General features: G+C 39.5%; 1 protein-coding gene and 1 long non-coding RNA gene across 3 annotated transcripts; both read right to left on the reverse strand.

Moving 5' to 3' along the window:
• Positions 1-6,857: 6,857 nt before the first annotated feature.
• Positions 6,858-8,309, reverse strand: LOC149820033 (uncharacterized). 2 transcript variants are annotated; one of them, XR_016426714.1, is made up of 4 exons: positions 8,063-8,309; positions 7,749-7,855; positions 7,544-7,621; positions 6,858-7,435 (listed from the first exon to the last, which is right to left on the reverse strand). It is a non-coding gene; the product is annotated as an uncharacterized LOC149820033 (long non-coding RNA). The 2 variants fall into 2 exon arrangements; XR_016426713.1 differs by having other exon boundaries at positions 7,544-7,642.
• A 1,538-nt stretch (positions 8,310-9,847) lies between these two features.
• Positions 9,848-13,258, reverse strand: LOC149820034 (protein trichome birefringence-like 38). Its single transcript, XM_089982162.1, has 5 exons — positions 12,872-13,258; positions 12,542-12,713; positions 12,237-12,412; positions 11,960-12,118; positions 9,848-10,423 (listed from the first exon to the last, which is right to left on the reverse strand). The coding sequence occupies exons 1-5, from the start codon at positions 13,171-13,173 to the stop codon at positions 10,114-10,116; spliced, it is 1,119 nt and encodes a 372-aa protein (XP_089838288.1). The 5' UTR covers positions 13,174-13,258; the 3' UTR covers positions 9,848-10,113.
• Between the last annotated feature and the right edge of the window lie 6,689 nt (positions 13,259-19,947).

Here is a 19,947-nt window from a genome sequence, read left to right on the forward strand (position 1 = left end):
TGTATCACGTGTCATGTAAACTTTCGCACGTCCTTGTGACGTAGGTAACGACTGATCAACGTGCCTTTAGCAACTAACCTATATCTAGGAGTGTCAATGGGTCGGGTTTACCCTGACCCAACCCCTACCAAACCTTATAAGCATAAGGTATGGTGATAAATAAGAAGACCCGAGTCCAAACCCAAAGGTCCGATTAATACATGGATCTTGATATAGTTTGTGAAATTTTATACCAGAATCGGGCCTGACCGGAGTTCCGATTAATTAATACCCATAATTTTTAAATGTAAAGATGGTAAAAAAATTTATTTTTTGGGTATGGCCCCGGTCTGGTTCATGTAGTTTTTATTGGGTCCGGGTATGGTTAATCTTATGATGGGTCTGATTAAACCCTTGTCTGGACCTGATACCATACCTGAAAATCAATGCCAGATCTGGTTTCACCTGGGTCCGAACCAAACATGACCCGTTGACACCCCCCTTTCAACCGGCATGACCTTCTTTGTTTTGTTTTCAAGGGCTGCGATATGTGTCACTGTTGTGTTCGTCTAACCCACCGCAAGATAAAGATGATGTGCGGTAACGAGGTGCATTTTTTTCTTTTTTATAGGCAAGCTGGGGTTAGGCAGAGGGATTCGAACCAGGGCCTTCATTTTGGCACAGGACTCCGTTTACCACATGAGATACCAAATCGGTCTAACGAGCTGCGTCTTGGGGCCATGAATCCAAGATTAATTGTTGACTAAATAGTTATCTTTTTATAGGACTGCTAAATGAGCTGAGCCAGCCGAGCTTGAAGAGTTCAAGCTTGGGTCATTATTGTGGCGACCTGAGTTCTAGCTCGTATTGAGCCCGAGTTAAATGAACCAAGTTCGAGCTGGCTTGTTAATAGGAAAAAAATGCATTTTTTAGGGCTGGAAGAAATAGGGTTACAAAAAATTACATGTAAAATACCAACAAGGGTCCACTTGTCTGGCAGCAGCAGTTAGTGCACGTCACCTTGTGTTGGGACGTTGCAAATTCGAACCCCAACGGTATGGTTTAACCACAACTTTCTTTGTCGAAAAATTTTTTACATGTAAAATATATTTCTTACTAACTAATTAACGAGCTTCTACGAGTTAACCTGAGTTAAGTACATGTTGGCATAACTAAGTGCCCGAAGTCAAATTCATGTGATTCTTGAATCCATGGATTTTACTGCTTGAGTAGAATCCATTAGTAGGAGATGTGAGGACAAAATCTGAATGAATGGAGTCAGAGTTTGACAGTTAAGTTTAAAGGTATTTTAATAATTTTGATAGTGATACGAGGTATTTATTGATTTCAGATCAAAGGTTGCGTAAAACTAAGAATTTAGAATTTAAGCATTCCAAGTAAGTGAACATTTGCAAAATCCTCTTTAGTTAATTAAAACACATGTCAGCTAGTTTAGGCATTCTTCAATATGATTTCAATGCTTCAAGTATACTAGTTTTGTGAATATACACTATTTTGCATGCCTAAGAATATATAAAGTTCAAGTGTGATGCTTAAACCTGATCATGCATATTTTCTGAATTATGAAATAAATATGACATGACATAATTGCATGTATGAGATTAATGTGTTATGTGAAAACTACGGGTAGAGTTTCAGAGTCTCAGAGTAGGTATTATCTTGAGAATATTACGCTTATACCTTGAGAGGGGCGTTGTAAGTATCGTAAATTAATCTGTGGTGGGTTGTCATCCTTAACAGTTCAGACATGTAAACATGTGTTAAAAAGTAGTTAGTGGATATACATTGAGGATTGTATAACACACTGACTTCAAGATGTGAATGTTGATTAGAAGTTGTCTGTAGGATGACCACCCAGTGTATGATGTGAACTCAACTAGGAGGCATGGTCTGGGGCAATGTTGAAGTGTGTACCTCGTGAGTAACCTAAGAATATCTCAGATGTTTCTAGGTGACCCTTAGGGGTTAAAACATTGCCCACTAGACACATGTAAGATGTAGCATGAACTACAAAATCTTGGGGGCAAGTATAGCTCATTGAGACACCTTGGGGGCAGGTATAGCCACCCTAGCTCTTTGGCTAGCTACCGTTTGAGCTCCTTTGCTCCCGGCTTGCAACCGGCGAGCTGCTGCAGCACCTGTGTCTGTAGTTTAGGCTAGTTTAGACTACGTTATTGTGAGTGGTTCATATGTCTGGCCAACATTGTAAACTTTGAGTTGTCTATATGGGTTGCTACGCCCGAGGAAGCTATATCTGAAATAGCTAATTAGAGTAGAATATATGTTTAAAAATGATAATAGAGATGCGATAAAGGGGGTAAAACTCAAAAATAACATGTGTGTAAAGTAGAAAACTAAACTAAGACTAAGAGCTTAGAGCTCATACAGTTGCAACGGTCGTGACTATTTGTAAATGGAATCTTACTGGGTTGTAGACTCACCCCCTTTTTTTTGTTGCAACTCTAGGTTCAAGGTCTGTTGCCATCACTCATAGGACTTAGTACGACTCTGCCACATCAAAGTATGGTTTGCCTCTACTCTTTTATTCTGTTTATGCATTTAGATGATTATTAGAAAAAAAAATGAATGTACGAACCTTTAATTATTAAATGAAAAAAAAATCTGGCATGGTTTGAGGTTGTTTGAGATTATTGAGTAATTTTTCTCTGAGAACTAACATCCACGAACTCGGGCTCGAGAGGCCCCAGATCAGGTCATTACAGACATACTCCTTTGCATGAGTTTGTTGAGATTATAGAAAAGAATATCTTGAAAGTACGTGATACTGAAAATGAATATAATCACCAAATGAATGAGGGGTGGCCTAATTCTATAACTCATTGCCCTTTAGAAGATGGCTTGCTGAAAATCTTTACACAGAGATCATTTGCAAAATTTCAAAAAGAAATGCAGGCCTCATTAAGGTGTGTGCCAAAGGTGGAAAAGATCCCGGAGATATCAAAATGTGCATGACGAATGTGGGAGTTCAAAGGCTTCATTTGTCGAAATATTTTTTGCATAATTAGAATTAAGGGATTTGAGAAACTTCTAACCAATTACATCTTTTAAAGGTGGACTCGAAATGCAAAAGACGGTATCATGTCTAGTTGTGTTGGAGATAAAAGACAACTATAAGATACAAAGATTTTGCGACAGTCTCATCTTTGTATGCAAATAAGTTTATATTTGTTGGAGCGCAATATGAATCAAGTTATGCTCATGTACTCTTAGAAGCTTTAAAAAAAACTTCTCTTGAATCTGAAGAACTTAGCAAAACTGAAGAATTGAAAGCTAAAGAGAATGAACAAAATGAGAGAGTAGTTGAGCCAGTACATGAGGTGGTGGAGATTTCAAATGAGTTTAGCCTTGTGGATCGCTACAAAAGGACGTGGCAAAAGACTCAAATCTGGAATTGAGTTATCCAAACCAATGAGAACATGTGCCATTTACAACAAGAAGATTCGTCATGATACCCGTAATTGTCAATTGAATATTAGTTTGGGGTATGATATGAAGTTCTCACCACTATATTTTTCAGCTTACATGAGGTTGTCAAGTTTTAACAGATAAATTTTAATTCTTTTGTTTTGATATATCAGGAATTTGTCATCTAAGAATGCATTCGACAAACCACCAAGAGCATGCAAACAATGCAGGGTGCTGGTCATGACAAACGAAATTGCCCTAAAATAAAGCGCATGGGTAATCTATTTACTGAAATGATTTTTGTATAAATTTTATTTAGCCTTAGAGTTAACATTACATGATTTAGTTGTTCTTGCTTATCTCTTAAGATAACCTTTCACTTGTTGCATTTTTTTATGCTAGTGATTATTGAGGATGAGACTAGATTTTCAGATGAATAATCAAACTAGTTGTAAAGGATCTAGAAGTCAGTGCCTTTTTGTTTGAGGTATATCTTTTGTGCACTTAATATAATGCATTATAGTTCACCAATGTGTTTATTATTCTTATAACCAATTTTGGTATCATCAAGGCAAGGTTTAGTTGGCCTAATGCTTGTATTTTTCTTCTTCTTATAGAGCTATTTCAGGGATACCAGCAATGCAATTTTGAGAGTGGGACATTTTGAAAATGTGCTTGATGGGACCAAGTATGGAACTTTTTGTACTCTAATCATGTTTCACAGAATGGGAAACTTCCAGTTTTGGTCTCTGTAAGAGCAACCTGCACATGATGTGCATAAGAGTGAGTTCTCGTCCCCATGTTCTGCTTAAACAAGTTTGTCTTTATGTTACTGAAATTTTGTTCTTGAAACATTTCAGCTTGTAGCAGAATTTCAGCCGGTGCTTTATTTTGCACCCCTAAGCTGCAATCATACCTATTTTGAAAGAAAGGCAACTTATGTGAGTAGGGCTGGAAGAATAGTTTGAACATAAATTGTACATAGGATGAGCTGATGCAGTTTTTGGAATTGGAGTTGCCCTATTCATTTGATACTCCTTCAATAAGCCCATGTATGCCAAAGCTGAAGTCAAGATCCTTTCTTTTGGTTCTCTTTGCCTCTTTTTGATGTATTCTCATCATCATTGCTTGTTATTGTTATTGAGATTTACTGGTTGAAAATTGGTCCATTTTGCTCAAGCAATTTGATGAGATTTGATTAAAAATTTTGTAGGTGCCGCATCTCACCGTTACTCTTTGATGGGAGAGAGAGAGAGAGAGAGAGAGAGAGAGAGAGAGAGAGAGAGAGAGAGAGAGAGAGAGAGAGAGAGAGATTTAATTAAATTCTGCCATTTATTCCATTTCTGACCTGTGACTATGGCATTAACATGGTCAAGCATTATCACCTCACTTACACAAATCAAAGAAGTCTAAAAGTAATTGTTTAAAGTAACCTTCACATACAAAGAGCACTTCCTCAAATGGGTAGCTAATATTTTTTGCAATTTCAACTGCGATTTTTTTTTTTGATGAAAAAGACAATTTATGTATTCAATCAGTATAGAATTTTACAGGTTCAACTTACAGTTTAGTATGTATTCTCCTATGAAGCAACAGGGACAACAATTGTCAACCTGCCATTCATTTTGTAGCAACAGCTCCTCTCAGTCAGAGATGCTGAGATCCCCGAGTTTCAACCTGACAACCTCGTGGAGTTCTTTATGTATTCTGCAGAAAACCCTCGGCAAACATGTTACAGCTCCTTCAAATATGACTTCATTACGATGCAGCCACAGTTGCCTCCAAGTGAACAGCACCCAGCATTGCCATTTGTAGCTCCCTCTGCTGCCCGCAGCGTGTAAATGGCGTAAGCATGGTAGCCAAAGTAGCAGGACCTATGCCCCCTCTGACCAAGTTAAGCCTCTATTATAGAGAAGTGGCAGAAACGTCGGTATTGCTTTGCTCAAAACAAGATGCAGAAAGAAAGAAGAAGACTAAATATGCTTGCACATCAGTTGACTGACTGGACTTCTATGTAGCGCCACAGCTGTTGCAAACTCATATTTTTCAGTACTGAAAATCTGACAGTCGAGTAGAATTTCATGAAAGATGACTAGTAAAATCATGAAACAAAAAACACGAAGAGAATTAACTTTTCTCATTTTTCAACATGTTCTTCAATTTGCTTAAAATCATGCTGCTAATGGAGCAGATAATTTTGATGAAAGAGTATCCAAAATGCCTTGTAAGTTCATGTTATTTAGACTATGATTGTTAATTCCACAAAATAAGCATGAAACCTGCACATCACTCAGGCAACAAGACACTCCTTCCAAATCACCAGCTCTAATTCCAGTGATCTCAGTTCAATAGTCAGAGACAGCTTTCCTGGGATTCACAAGGACATCCAGTTTAAACTGAAAATAATTTGTGGTTGGTCCATGTCAACACTGTCTTTTCATACAAAAGATAAACTCCCAAGTGAATAAACATTAGAGGAACAATTTCCTTTGAATTAAGCTGTTAGTAAAGCTTAACATATTTGCTGAAGCAGTTTAATAGATACATGTTTTCCTGTAAAGAATGTAAATATCTCATAGTATACTGCCTGCAAAAACTATACCTCCATATCATCCACTGCACACACTTTATTTCAAAAGCTTGAGTTGTAACACAATGCAGGAAAAACAATTTATTTGTAAAAATCAACCAAAAATTACATGGAAACGAATATCAAGGTTATTGAGGCAAAGGGGCACGTGTCACTCTCTCCTACGAGACACTCAATTATGACCGCCTCAAGTGTTATCGCTATACAAAAGGCTTCCAATTTCTGCAATTGCAAGTTTTACCACACAAATTGAAGGGTCAGAAGAAAAGATCCATGACCTTTTCCAAAAAGAAACATGTTTGGTTGCAATATTTCTAACAAAAATACAGAATTCCAATTAGCCTGTGAGTGTGTGCAATCATTGGCCTAGCAACTGCCATACAGTTTGATATTAATAATCACAATCCTCATTGAATGTTTGGTTATGGACAGGCTTTAGATTGAGTAATGAGGATGTTAAGATAGATTTAAGAGAATAAAAAGACTGACTCAAACTATTTGACAATAATACTATATAGTTCCATTGTTGGAAAATGAAAGCAAAAGTTTGCAGCATATAAGTTAGTCAAAACACAAAAAAATTGAATAACAACAAAATCAACATCTAATTGGGCAATTCAACAAAACCTCATTATGAGATGGGAAAGAGTAGCATTTTGGATACAGTGGATGATCATGTGTCAAACGAACCAGCTTCTGCTCTGTCACGATAACAAATCAAACAGGGCTACAATTAGATGGCAAAAAAGAAAAGAAGTTATAAATAATGAAGGTGGAGATCAAGACAATATGCCTATACAGTTATAACTTATACTACAGTACCAACTTTGAGTCAGTCAGATCGAAAGCATCCTTCATCCTCCTCAAGCCGGCCGAGCTCTCGTGCCTTCTGTAGATAATCTTAGGCAACAATTCATTCACTCTCTCCCCAGTAAATTCTCACTTATTCTTCTGATATCACCAATAGAACATCGGTGGTGTTCAGACCGTTCCACACCACCTCATCCTTTAGTACATGGCCTTGTTTTGGTCCAATCAAATTCTTAGTCTGTAAATAATCAAAGTTATTACATGAATGCAAATGATCCAGACAAGACTCAGCAAACTCAAGCATGTCCTTGATACTCAAGTCTTCGCCAAGCACTAAGTTACTTTCCACCTCACAACTTGAGAACTGGCTGAGTCAAGTCAACCTACAGCGAACTCAAATTTACTATTTCTAAAAAATTGGCCCACTCGGATAATCTACAAGTAGCAAAGAACTCAAGAATCTGAATCATGTTTGATACCCATAGACCACGCTCTTACAAGGTTCCACACAATATGGTTCATGTGTATCTAAAGGGGCAGAAGTCTTATGCACTAACAACTGATAATAATAGGAAGTTGGCTGGAAGAAACTGCAAAGTTGTCGATTTCCTGCAACACAGAAAAACCAAGATATCTAGATGACAATAGCCAAGGGACTTGAACTTTTAGATAATCAATAACATGCTAAATAGAAGAGAGCCGGACAAAAATTATTACTGTTGTGAGGATGAAAGTAGTGACAATATATTCAAACAAATTGGAGATGATCACCATCTAAGTTCATCCACAGTTCCCCTGAAGATAAAAAAGAAGGTTCTGCAATATCAGATTTTGGGACTTTCTCCCAGCTCTTAACGATGCATGCATAATGACAAGAAATTCAGCCTCAAGAAAAGGACAAATTAATCTGTTCTCGACAAACCTTCCAAACCACCCATCTCATCAATCTTGCTAGATAATCGGCCTCCTTCAAGTTCATATAGGTCATATAGGAATGCAGATTCAAACTCTTCCACAAGCCTGCACATCCTACAGAACAGATTGAGATGAATGCAACAGAAGTATTAATAAATGCAAGGGCAGTTTCATATGGTGTTCTCCAAAGTGTAGAATCAACCATTTGTGTGTCATATGGTGGTCCCCAAAGTGAGTTTCATATGGTGTTCCCCAAAAAACATCAACCAAAACCAAATGCATAAGGTTTAGGGGAAAACCAGAGAGAGAGAGAGAGACTACCTGAGAGAGAGGTGCGGAGGGAGATGAATCGCACCAGCTGCGGAGAACAAAACCCTCCCGTGAAAAGAGTTTATATATAATATGGGTTAAACGCAGGGGTGTCTATGTCAAAAAAATAAGCTTCTTCAATGAGAAGGAGCAAATTTCTCCTTTCCATTTTATGCATTTCAAGAAGCCATAAACCTCCTGAAAGGGCCATCAAATGCAGCCTATGGCTCGTTTGTTTGGTACAACTTTTATGGAAAAGTGTGAGTTGGCAATCTTTTTTCTTTTTTCCTTTCACATGAATGAAACAAACATCAAATCTTAATGGTAGGAAAGTGCTATGCTGGTATAAATGAGCATCAGTTTTTTCCACCACCAACCACTTTTCATACCTGAATCCTTTCATATTTCTTCTCCTATAAAAGCATTCATGTGTAAAGGCTGAGCTGAAAGAATTGTTTAGAAATCTGAGCTCCTTGCCTTTGCTTTCCATAGATAATATCTCTAGTTCTTTCAGGGTATTTTGTTACACAAAAAAAAAATCCAAAAAACAGACATGGTTATATTTTATATGACCCACTAACGGGATATTCAATCCTCACCATGCATCTCACTTGGCAGAAATATGTGTCAGATTTTTTTCTGTCAAAAAATGGGACAACTACCTTAGGCCTTAGGTTGAGAGGCTTTAGAGTGAACAGGGGGCTATGGTCCCACTCTTATAGTTTCCAAATAAAATGCACGATGGGGATTGAATATGCGAGTAGATCAGGTCCAGTGTTATCTGTATCTGTGTGTATACGTATAGTATCGGCAAACAATAGATACTGGTTCGGCTATTTTTAAATAAATGCAAAAAAAATATTAAAAAATATTATTTTTTACTATTTTAGTTTATGATCGACACATAACATTTTTTTATTATTTTCTGGAGTATTGGTTCCCGGTGGCCCAACTATTCGGGCCCGATACCAATACTGACAACATTGATCAGGTCAGAGGTACATCCGTTATAGGCACCTTGGATGCCGTTCATCTTAAAAAATGAATGACACCTAACAAACCTTATAAGGCTTACTGTGGGCCGTTCATTTTAAACCATTCATACACCGTCCATCCGAAACATGACATCAGGAAAAAAAAATGGGGCCTATTCAAGTGATAGGCATGTCATTTGTAAAGGTTTGAATGTGTTCATCTTGAGATCAACGGCATCCAAAGGAGCTCTGACCTAATCTCATCAGGTTGAATATAACAGATGATTGGCAATATTCAACAATGACCTCATGTGCACTCGAAAGGCAGAGGCATTCCCATGCACTTAGTGGTGTCAACGGGTTGGGTTTACCCGGACCCTACCTGTACCAAACCTTATAGGGTCAGGGTATGGCAGGTATGCACTAAAAGGTCCGATTAATATATGGAGCCGGGTATCGTTTGTAAAATTTTATATTAGACCCGTGCCCAACCTGAGTTCCTATTAAGACCTGCAATTTTTCAATATAAAAATGATAAAAAATATTATTTTACCGAGTATAGACCCCCGAACTGGTTCACGTAGTTTTATCGGGTTCGGGTATGGCTTCTCTTATGACAGATCCGATTAGACCCAAGTCCAAACCCGATACCATACCCAAAAATTGAAGCCAAGTCTGATTCCACTTGAGTCCCAACCAAACCCGACCCGTTGACACCCACCACAACCATGCAACCCGAATCTCAAATCCTAAACAGACCCTAATTTGACATGACATGTCCATATCCACACCTTGGTGAAAGCAAAGAGGCTGGTTTTGATAATTGTGTTACAGAAAGAACATATTTAATTTATTTGACATGTTGGCTGTGATGATCACAAGAAAACCAATAAACACAAATGCAGTATGAATACTACATGGAATATAAGATAAAATGAGCCTATTGGGCTAATGACTCTTACAAATGATAAGAAACTAAATTTATTAAAACCCAAACATCAAATTTCCAGACAAAGAATGCATTGTGACAGATCCTTTGATTCATCCTCAGTGTCTCTCGTGTTCTTTTCCTTCTGCTATTGAACTCAATTAATAGAACAAGCTAGCATAGAGAAGTACGTTCCAAGTATCAGGCACACCTGCTAAGCACCAGTGGCTGCAGTCAAGGCTCCCCTTCACACCAGATGATGGATCCACGTTGTAATTGGAAGGGTGGCCATCTTTTCGAAGCTGTGATAGAGTGGCTATGTCCAGAAGGGTCACAGGCCTAGCCATTTTTATCAAGATGTCCGCCAACTGAGTCTGAAAGGGTGGGCTTCCTCCTGGGTAGGTCAGCCCACCCACAGGCCTTGTCTCACCCAAGCAGCTGCCCGAACCCGTACCGTTCCAGATCTTGGCACTACAAACACATCAAACCACGTCAACATCTGATTTAAAAAAGGAGACATTATTCCATTTTCTTTTGTGATATCAGGCCACCTTGGGTGGTAAAACCGGGAAATGAAATTGGCCCCACAATTAAGGGTGTTAAGGGGTCGAGTTTACCCAGACCTGACCTGAACCAAACCCTATAGGGTGTGGGTATGGTGATAAATAAAAAGACCTGATTAAGACTTGGGTCCGGACCTGAAGGTCCCATTAATACATGGGCATGGGTATAGTTTGTAAAATTTTATACCAAACCGGAGCCCAATCTGAGTTCTCATTAAGACTCACAGTTTTTCAATGTAAAAATGAACAAAAAGTATGGTTTTACCAGGTCTGGTTCATGTAGTTATTATCGTGCTCGGGTATGGTTTTTCTTATAGTGGGTCTGATTAGACCCGGGTCCAGACCTGATACCATACCCAAAAATCAAAGTCAGGTCTGGTTTCACATGGGTTTGAACCAAACCTGACCTGTTGACACTCCTACCCACAATCGCACTTCTTTTTTTTTTTTAGATAAACAGCATATTGGCTGGCCTTCGGTTAGTAAAACCCTTGAGGTCCTCCCTGTCCACTGGAAAGTACACATAGATTCAACCTTGCAGCAAGGGTTGCCCCCTGTGGGTTATGAACTTGTGACGTACCGTCAACTTGGTGACATTCACAAGTTCCCCCTACCAGATGAGTGGAGCCCTTGTTGGCTACAACCTCACTCATGGTAAAGTTACAGGCTAGCCCTCTTGGTGGTTTGACCTCCGGAGACCCTCTCCCCTGACTTGGACTCTGGACGTCTTAAAAGACCCGGTATTTATGGCCTGGTTTGTCAGATCATGTAATGAAACCTAAGCTAAGGAGGGCATGCATGTTCCATGTCAATGTGGTTCATTTAAAAAAAACCAAGATTCATCTTGGTGGCCTAAGATTGACTTGACCTGCTATGAACCAAATATCAAAATTTGGCTAGTAAGAAAGATCCAATCTGGGCAAGGTTCAGTGTACTCCATAGGTCAAGCCAAGCATGCCCAACTAAGAGCATTTAAGAAGATAGGAAAACCTGCTTGAGAGGTCCATGCCTTTGCAGGATCCACTTTGTTGGTTAGCTAGCCAACTTGAACCAAAGTCAACAGGCTATCAGCTGTTACAAATAACTGAGATTTCCTTGTTTCGAATATGGAACCCTGATCTAGTGGTAGGTCCAGTTTTCTGGATCAACTAGCCCGGGTCTTTCTCCATAGAGATTAAAAAAGTGAGAAAACGACTGTAAGAACAAGAGAGAATTATTTCTCTTGTTTGTAACAGAGAGAAAAGAACTCTTGTTTGTAACGGTGCCCCCATGTGAGAATGTACCATGTGGGTCAGTCCCCTTTGGACTTTCATACAATGGACAAAATGCTAGACAACACATCCTCCACTAAAACCCAAAATACGTACAGGCTTTTCCTCCTAATGAGAATACCCTCCATGTGATTTCTCTTACAGTATCACATGATAGGGTAGTGATATCTTACTTGTAATGTGTAGGAGACATCCCTTGAAAAAACACTCTAGTTCTTGTGGGATCAGTGTTTATGACCACCCAATTCGCCCACGTCCTCATTCCTTGAGAGAAAGCAACTATCCGATCCATGTCTTGATAGGTATGTCCCCCTAGTTGCATGTACTCCCATCTGCATTGTGAAAAAAAATGATTTACAATATAGGAAAGTTTGAAGAATGATTACAATATAGGGAAGTTATAAAATAAATAAAGTGGTGATGTAAAAGGACAGGAAAAGGGATTCCCACCCTTGAAGTTTTCCTTTGTGCACCCACCAATGGCCTGAATTGAACACCAAAACATCCACTCCTTTCCATGAGTTACCATTTTGAATGGAGTCCAATTTGAGTACCCTCCCTATACTTTCAGGTACTATGTCTACCAGATATGGTGCTCTGTAAAACATTAAAGAAAATCCATAGTCCTGCAATACCCAATACCTGGCATTCATTAGCACCCAAGAAAATTTAATGATTCTTTGGTTGGTATATATTTATAGCTGCACTGCACTAATTTGGTATCGGTGGTGATGATGAATATACTCCTGACTCACCAAGAACGTCAGAGAAGAAAGTGGTTCGCCTTTCACATAATTGGTCCTTGCACTTGGCACTGCAGATGTGAGCATGCACATGAGCGATATCCATTGATTGCGGCCCAGAGAGTCACCAACAAACATCAACTTCTTTTCCCTCAACTGTGAGAGGAAGTTAACAGCATCGAATCTGCAACAGATAACCAAATACTAATAAAAAACCAACAGAGATGAGATTGTAAAAGGAAGTGAAATTAACAAAAATGGAAGAAAAGTAGAAAACCAATGTCCATGATTCTGGGATTTGGAAGAGCCCAATAGAAAGGAAACAAAAAAATGAAGACTCACTTGGGGAGATCACAGCCGAGGGGTTGCCATCTGTATTTGAGGTACAGCTTATCAGGTCTGCCATACCTTTGGCAGTCAAACTCGGAGTCTATAAATGAACAGCGTGATGAGTCGTAGAGAGGGTACGAATCGTCCCAAACCCAAGTCCCACTGAATATGTTACAGCTGGTGCCTTGCCCATTGTACATAAAGTGTGTGAAATTATGAGCAGAAATATCAAGGCCTTCACTGTTCATGAAAAGAATGGAGAAGGTGAAAATGGCCCCAAAGTAGGCAGAGGAGAACAAGAAGGCAATACCCATCTTTGGTATTTGATGAGAACGGAAAGAGAATGGAGAGAGGATCAATGACCAATCTATTTTGGAGAAAGAAAGAGAAGAATTGGTGATGAATGGGATTCAGAGAAGAAGCAGAGAGTCTATAAAAAGAGGAAGATATGTGTAGGTCACGTGGATGGTGACATCTGCTGGCTTGACCTATGCTGAGTGGTGAATGGTGAGGATTTCTATTGAGATGGAGTGGTTTTTACTGGGGCAGATTCTTGTGTGCTTTGATGAAACAACTGTTGGCGAGCTTCTCTCTGCACTGCCCTGAAGGTGTTTCAGTGTTTCTCCCCACACATATAATGTTCACTGGTTATGGATTCTCCTTTCTCTCTCTACAGTACCTAAAATGACTGACAACAGCACAGCCTAGTGAAGTTTAGGGAAATGGGGAGCCTAAGTTTTTGGTTGGTGTTTTCCAAAAGTACACCTAAGGCTTTGAAGAGTTCCAAGGATGCGTGCCTCGGGTTTGGCTTGGTTTAACAGAGGGAGGTATAAATCGGGCATTGCTTGAGTTGTCAACCGCCAGTTTCATCCTTGAAAAGTGTTACTAGCTAGGGGTAGTTTTTCAATATACTTTGAGCAAATAATTGCTTCCCTTATACTACACATCAAAAGAGTTTGGCAGCCATTTCAATGGCTCTACATGCTTTCAAAAGAAATGATCCATTCTTGCTATATTTTTCTTTGAGTGAGAAAGTAGGCACTCTTTTAGCACTCTGTAGAGATTAGAATCATGTCCTTGTAAGGTACTTAGTCCGATCATTAAGGGCATGTTTGATGGTTTGTCCAGCATAAAAAAGATGGAAAGGAACACTAATTCTGTTCGTTTTGTAACAACTGTACCAAGTCTGACATTTATTTGGACCGGCTGCTGTATTTCATTTGATGATGATGCGCTGACAACTTGGACATTCATAGATAATAGGTCAGATTACTTTGTTTTGGATCGTATAACCCTATCCGCCCAACCATACCTATGGAATTTAACTTCTGATAATTGGATCTAAAAACTAAAAAACATTTAAAATTTGAGTAATTTAAAAAAAAACTGATATTTTTTTTATAAATAAATGCTTTAATCCGTACTGAATTATAAAAACTAAATGCTTTAATGCTTTATATATAAAGGAGCATGTTTCTTATTTACTTTGTAATTTCATATACAATTTACAGCTTCCTTCTTTGCCACTATGATCAGCCACAAGAATTCCTTATTCACACACCAACACGCGCTGCATGAATACATTGTCAACTTTGAATCTACAAAAATTATCCAAAATCTTTTGTTCTTTCACAGACTGTATTGAAAGTGAAAGTAATCAACAACAAAATTATAAATCAATACAATACAAGAAATGGCTCCTTCTCTCTAGTCATTCTCCCTCTCAAACTTCCAACCCAAAGTCTGCCTTATTGCAGCCGCAGACAATTTTTTCCAAAATTTACTAAAAACCCCTTCTGCACCTCCATCGTTTGCAGCAACCCCCTTCCTCCGTCTTCCCCATTCTCCCGTTTCCCTCCGAAACCCCAATCTTTTCCGCTAATGCCACTCAGAGTCTCCCTGCAAAACCCTCCTTGATCATCATCATATCACCTTCTTCTTCTTCTTTATTGGCGGAGGAATTCGACTTCGAATCCGAACCCGAAGCGGAGTGGTCGGACAGAGAGGACGACGACCGGAGCTCGCCGTGGGAGAGGGCAGTGGTGTACGGAAGGGACCCTTCCGCCACCCACCTGGAGTACTACACTACCCTGGAGAGGTACTTGCAGAGGCCTCTCAGTCCAGGGTGTCGCATCCAACGTTTGTTAAAAAATCAATTATTTTTTGTGAAAATCCTATAAATTGAAATAACTTGGAGAAGAGCTGCAATAGCTCAGTTGGTCACAGCAAGCGTCTTCAAAAGAAGGGAGGAGGATCAAGCCCTTCTTTTTTAAGGCATATGCTTCATGATTCAGTGACACTACCTAAAGCCAGTTTAAGGACCTATCTGCCATGTCCGTGAAGATCCGCAGGGTGAATAGAGTATGGGTGGGACTGTATGGGCCCTTTGGGCTAAAACCAACGGCCTATATTGGGGCAGTGGACCCTACTGGGATCCATAATTCAGTTTGTCCCCCCATCAATCGTGCTGTCCCAACCACCAATGATACTGTTCACCAATAGAAAAAGGTGTCCATCCAGCGTGCCACAGGGTATCTTGACAAATCTGACATTGAAAGATAACCAAAGTACCACCGGCCGTAAAACCAAAAAGCCAGACCAAATCACTCGACGACAATGCGTAAAAGAGGAGAGAACAGGACGTTTCATACCTAGGGGTATCAACGGGTCTGGTTTACCCGGACCCAACACGGTTGAAACCCTATAGGGTGGTGACAAATACGAACACCTGATTAAGATTCGGGTCTGGACCCTGTGGCATATATTTTGGTTTTACGGCCGGTGGTACTTTAGTTATCTTTCAATGTCAGATTTGTCAAGAGACCCTGTGGCACATATTTTCCTTTATACGACTCAGTTGACACTTGCCTTCAGTTGCATTGAATAGGTCCAAGTTGAATAATAGGACCTTTATGCCTGAGACTCGTACCGATTTGGAAATATCCAATTGGAATATTGCAGGCTTCCAACTTAGGCTTGTCATCTGAGGTTTCTTATTTAATTCATAAACACAACTTATTTGCCTTTTCCAACATATACAGGATGATTATAGGCACATCCATTGAAGGGCCTATGCCTTTGAGCATATCAGCTTTGGAGAATATGGCTGACATGTAATTTTTTAATGTAAAAATGATAAAAAAATATTATTTTATACTAGACCCGCAACCGACCCGAGTTCCGATCAAGACCTGCAATTTTTTAATCTAAAAATGATCAAAAAAATATTATTTTACCAAGTATGGCCCGGGCCTGGTTCTTATCGGATCTGGGTATGATTTCTCTTATAGTAGACTCGATTAGATCCAGGTTCAGGCTCGATATCATACCCAAAAATCTTATATTCCACCTGGGTCCGAACCAAACCCAACCCATTGACATCCTTAATCATACCTAAAGTGTCAATGGGTCGGGATTGACCAAAACCTGACCCGTACCAAACCCTATAGGGTCAGGGTTAGGTGATAAATAAGAGGACTGGATTGGAAACTAGGTTGAACCTGAAGGGACCGATTAATACATGGAACTAGGTATGGTTTGTGTAATTTTATACTAGACCCAGGCCTGACCCGAGTTCCGATTAAGATCCATAATTTTTTAATGTAAAAATGATAAAAAAATATTATTTTATCGGGTATGGTTCGTGTCTGATTCATGTAGTCCTTATAGGGGTGGGTCCAATTAGACCCGGGTGCAGACCCAATACCATTATCTCAAATTTGGTTTGAGTGTGGTTTCACCTGGTCCCAACCAAACTGGACCTGTTGACTCTCTCTCTCTCTCTCTGTAGAAGACATTAGAACGTAGAAGTGGAGTTCATTAGGAAAGATAAGCGATGGGGGAAGTTACCTGCTTCATGCTTTTCCTTCATATGGGAAATGGGATGACATATCTCAGGTCATAGTGAAAGTGATCTTCAATCCCTACCGCATATCTCACATGGGAACCGTGAGAGTGGGTCATCCTGGCCATCCGATTTGCATTTTAAAAAGCTCTAAAGTCAACAAAACTACGTGGCATTCATCCAAAATGCAAACAGACGGCTACGATGTCGGCATGAGAAAAAGCGCTCATGTTCAGCATCACCTGATCTGCTTTCGTGGGGGTGGAAGTAAAAATCAAAAGTCGTGTGGGGATGGAGGCGGGGATGGACTTACACTTTCTACTGTTCCGTCCCGATCTCTGCCTTGACCTTTCCCGTGATGGGCCAAGCAGAAATGGGGCCCACCTTGCTCCATTTGGACCGGGGATGGAGGAAATGAAACCGAGATGAAGGCAGGGATGGAGGTTAAAATCCAAACCCATGTGGGGATGGAGGTCTGGATTTTAAGACGGGGTGGAAGTGAAGACCTTGTCCTCCGCCCCGGTCCACTGCCATCAGAGGCGTTAAAGCCCAATCTTAGCCAGCCTGATTCCATATGAAATAAATTTTTATCCATTTTTTTAGCCCAGTCCAGTCCTAGCCCAGCCCTGACTGCAGCAAATAGTTTGATTTGTCCATATATATGAAATAGAGTTTTATTAATAATTGTAGCCATTTTTTATTTTATCTCAAAAAAAAAAAATCAGGGGCAAGCTGGGGTTAGGCAGACCCCTACCAGTTATAGAACTGTCATTGGGATTTGAACTTGCAACGTCCTAACACAAGGTGACGTGCACTAGCTACTCCTACCAGACAAGTGGAGCCCCCATTGGTGATAAGCCCTGTTCAGTTCGTTCAGCTCATTTACCAGCCTTACTCTTAGCACCGCACACTTTTGTCATGCTTGGTCCAAAAGAGAGTGGATATGCCAACTCCCAAGAAATTAACATAGTGTTGAGTCATATTTTTAAATAACTTGCAAAATTACAGATGTCTGAATAGTTTTTAGTAGCATTGTTTTAGCTTGAACTTGATGGTGGGCAATCATTTTCCGGCGGGAAAATGGGTGTCTTAATTAGTGAAAAATGATTGCCTGACTACGAAGTTGAACTAAAAAGAAATGTCCTGGAATATTATGCATGTTGCTTATAGTGTACTTTTACGGGGAATGAAAACCTACCAACCTCCCAAACCTACTCACTAAGAAATATTTATAAGATTTTTTGGTATTTTTTTTGAAATTCTGACCTTAGAGATGTGTTCAGCATGATTGATTTACTAAAAATAGACACTTGGATCATGCATTTTGGAAGGAAAAAACGATATTTGGAGCTTTGAAAATTTATGAAATTGTTGGCCGTTGATTTTTTAAACCTTATAAAAACATATCCATGCATATGAATCAAGAACTGATTCCTATAAAAACAAGCGCATAAATCACATATGTAAGGTCAAAATTTCAAAAAAAAAATACTGAAAAACTGATAAATGTTTCTTAGTGGGTAGGTTTTCATTTTTTCTTTTTATGGTAGCTGCTCTCAACTTTTTATTTGTCAATTCTTTTACCGCACACCAAATACATATCCAATACATCGAGGTGCAGCGGTTGACTAGACATCCAAGGGTATAAGGAGTGATACCAAATCAAAGCAAATCCTAAACTAATACTATCTATGATTAAAAACAAAATAATAACAGTTTAATTTGGCTAGAGAGACTATGGGGATAAGCTCCTTGTTGCAAGGAGATAAGTCTGGATTAGGGCTGGTAAACGAGTCAAACAAACAGAACATGGCATGTTCAGGCTCGACTTGTTTACAAGTAGATTGAGCTCGTGGCTCAGCTCATGTTCGTTTTTAGCTGAGTGGAGCTTGAGCTCCGCTTGTCCCTAAATGAGATGATCCAAACACAAGCCGACGTATGTAGAAACATTTTATGTTATTTATACATGGAATACACATATTTTTATATATTACACTTAAAATATATATTATATTACACAATAGTTTATATTTTATATATATAGAGAGAGTTTTCATTCATCGATTTTTATATATTTTTTTGCATTATTAGTTTTATATATATTATACATAACAATATATAATTTTTATTCATACGAGCTCTCTCGAGCCGAACACCTTGTGTTCGGGCTATTCAGGCTAGACTTATTTAAGCTAAATGACCTACTCATGGCTCGGCTTGCCAAGTATACGAACCGATCATGAATGAGTTCATAACGAGTCAAACCGAGCCTATTCATGAGCTACTAGGTCCGTTTACCTGCCCTAAATGATCACTCACTGATAAATGCAGTATGGCTTCAGATATAGCCAAGAGATTTGCCCCAGGAGCCTGTAAGCTAGTGTCATTTCTCTACCTACACATATTTTTCAAGTATTACTAATACAATACTTGGGCCCCTGCCCTATCTTTGGGAAAGGTTTCTCTACTCAAACACAAGGGCAGAGGCGGAGCTAGGTCTCCCGAAACAGTTAATTTTTTTTTAAAGCCCAGTCCTAGCCCAGCCTTGATTCCATATGAAATAGATTTTTATCCATTTTTTAGCCCAGTCCAGTCCTAGCCCAGCCCTGACTGCATAAAATAGTTTGATTTGTCCATATGAAATAGATTTTTATTAATAATTGTAGCCATTTTTTATTTTATCTCAAAAAAAAAATTGCGGGCGCTGCCCCGACCCCCCCGACTATCACACCAATTTTTTTTTCTACACCCCTGTTTGCCCCCCCCCCCCCCCCCCCCCACACACACACACATGAATCCGAGGTACGCCACTGCACAAGGGCCATCTATTTCATGTGAGCTAGGTTGGGTTAGTAGGGTTCTCAGTTGCATGGCTTATTTGTCATATTATTTTGTTTTCTAACGAGCTGATACTCTAAGTTTCAAATCATGTACCTTAGGCGTGCTTGGTTTGCTAAAAAGGAGGTGCCATCTTCAACAGCTCTTGACAATGCATCATATGTGTCAATATTTATTTATTTTTTTAAAGGTAAGCTGGGATTAATCCCACCTCTACCAGTTATACAACTATACCAATGGGTTTTGAACCTGCAAAGTCCCACCACAAGGTGACGTGCATTAGCTGATCCTACCAGACAAGTGGAGCCCCTGTCAGTACGATACTCAAGAGTGAATAATTTTGTATCGGCCCCAAAATAGGGATGGCAGTGGGGCGGGGCGGGGCGGGGCGGGGGACAAGGTTTCC

Source organism: Nuphar pumila, chromosome 12 (genome assembly GCF_984573655.1).
Source record: "Nuphar pumila chromosome 12, dmNupPumi1.hap1.1, whole genome shotgun sequence".
NCBI classification, from domain to species: Eukaryota; Viridiplantae; Streptophyta; class Magnoliopsida; order Nymphaeales; family Nymphaeaceae; genus Nuphar; species Nuphar pumila.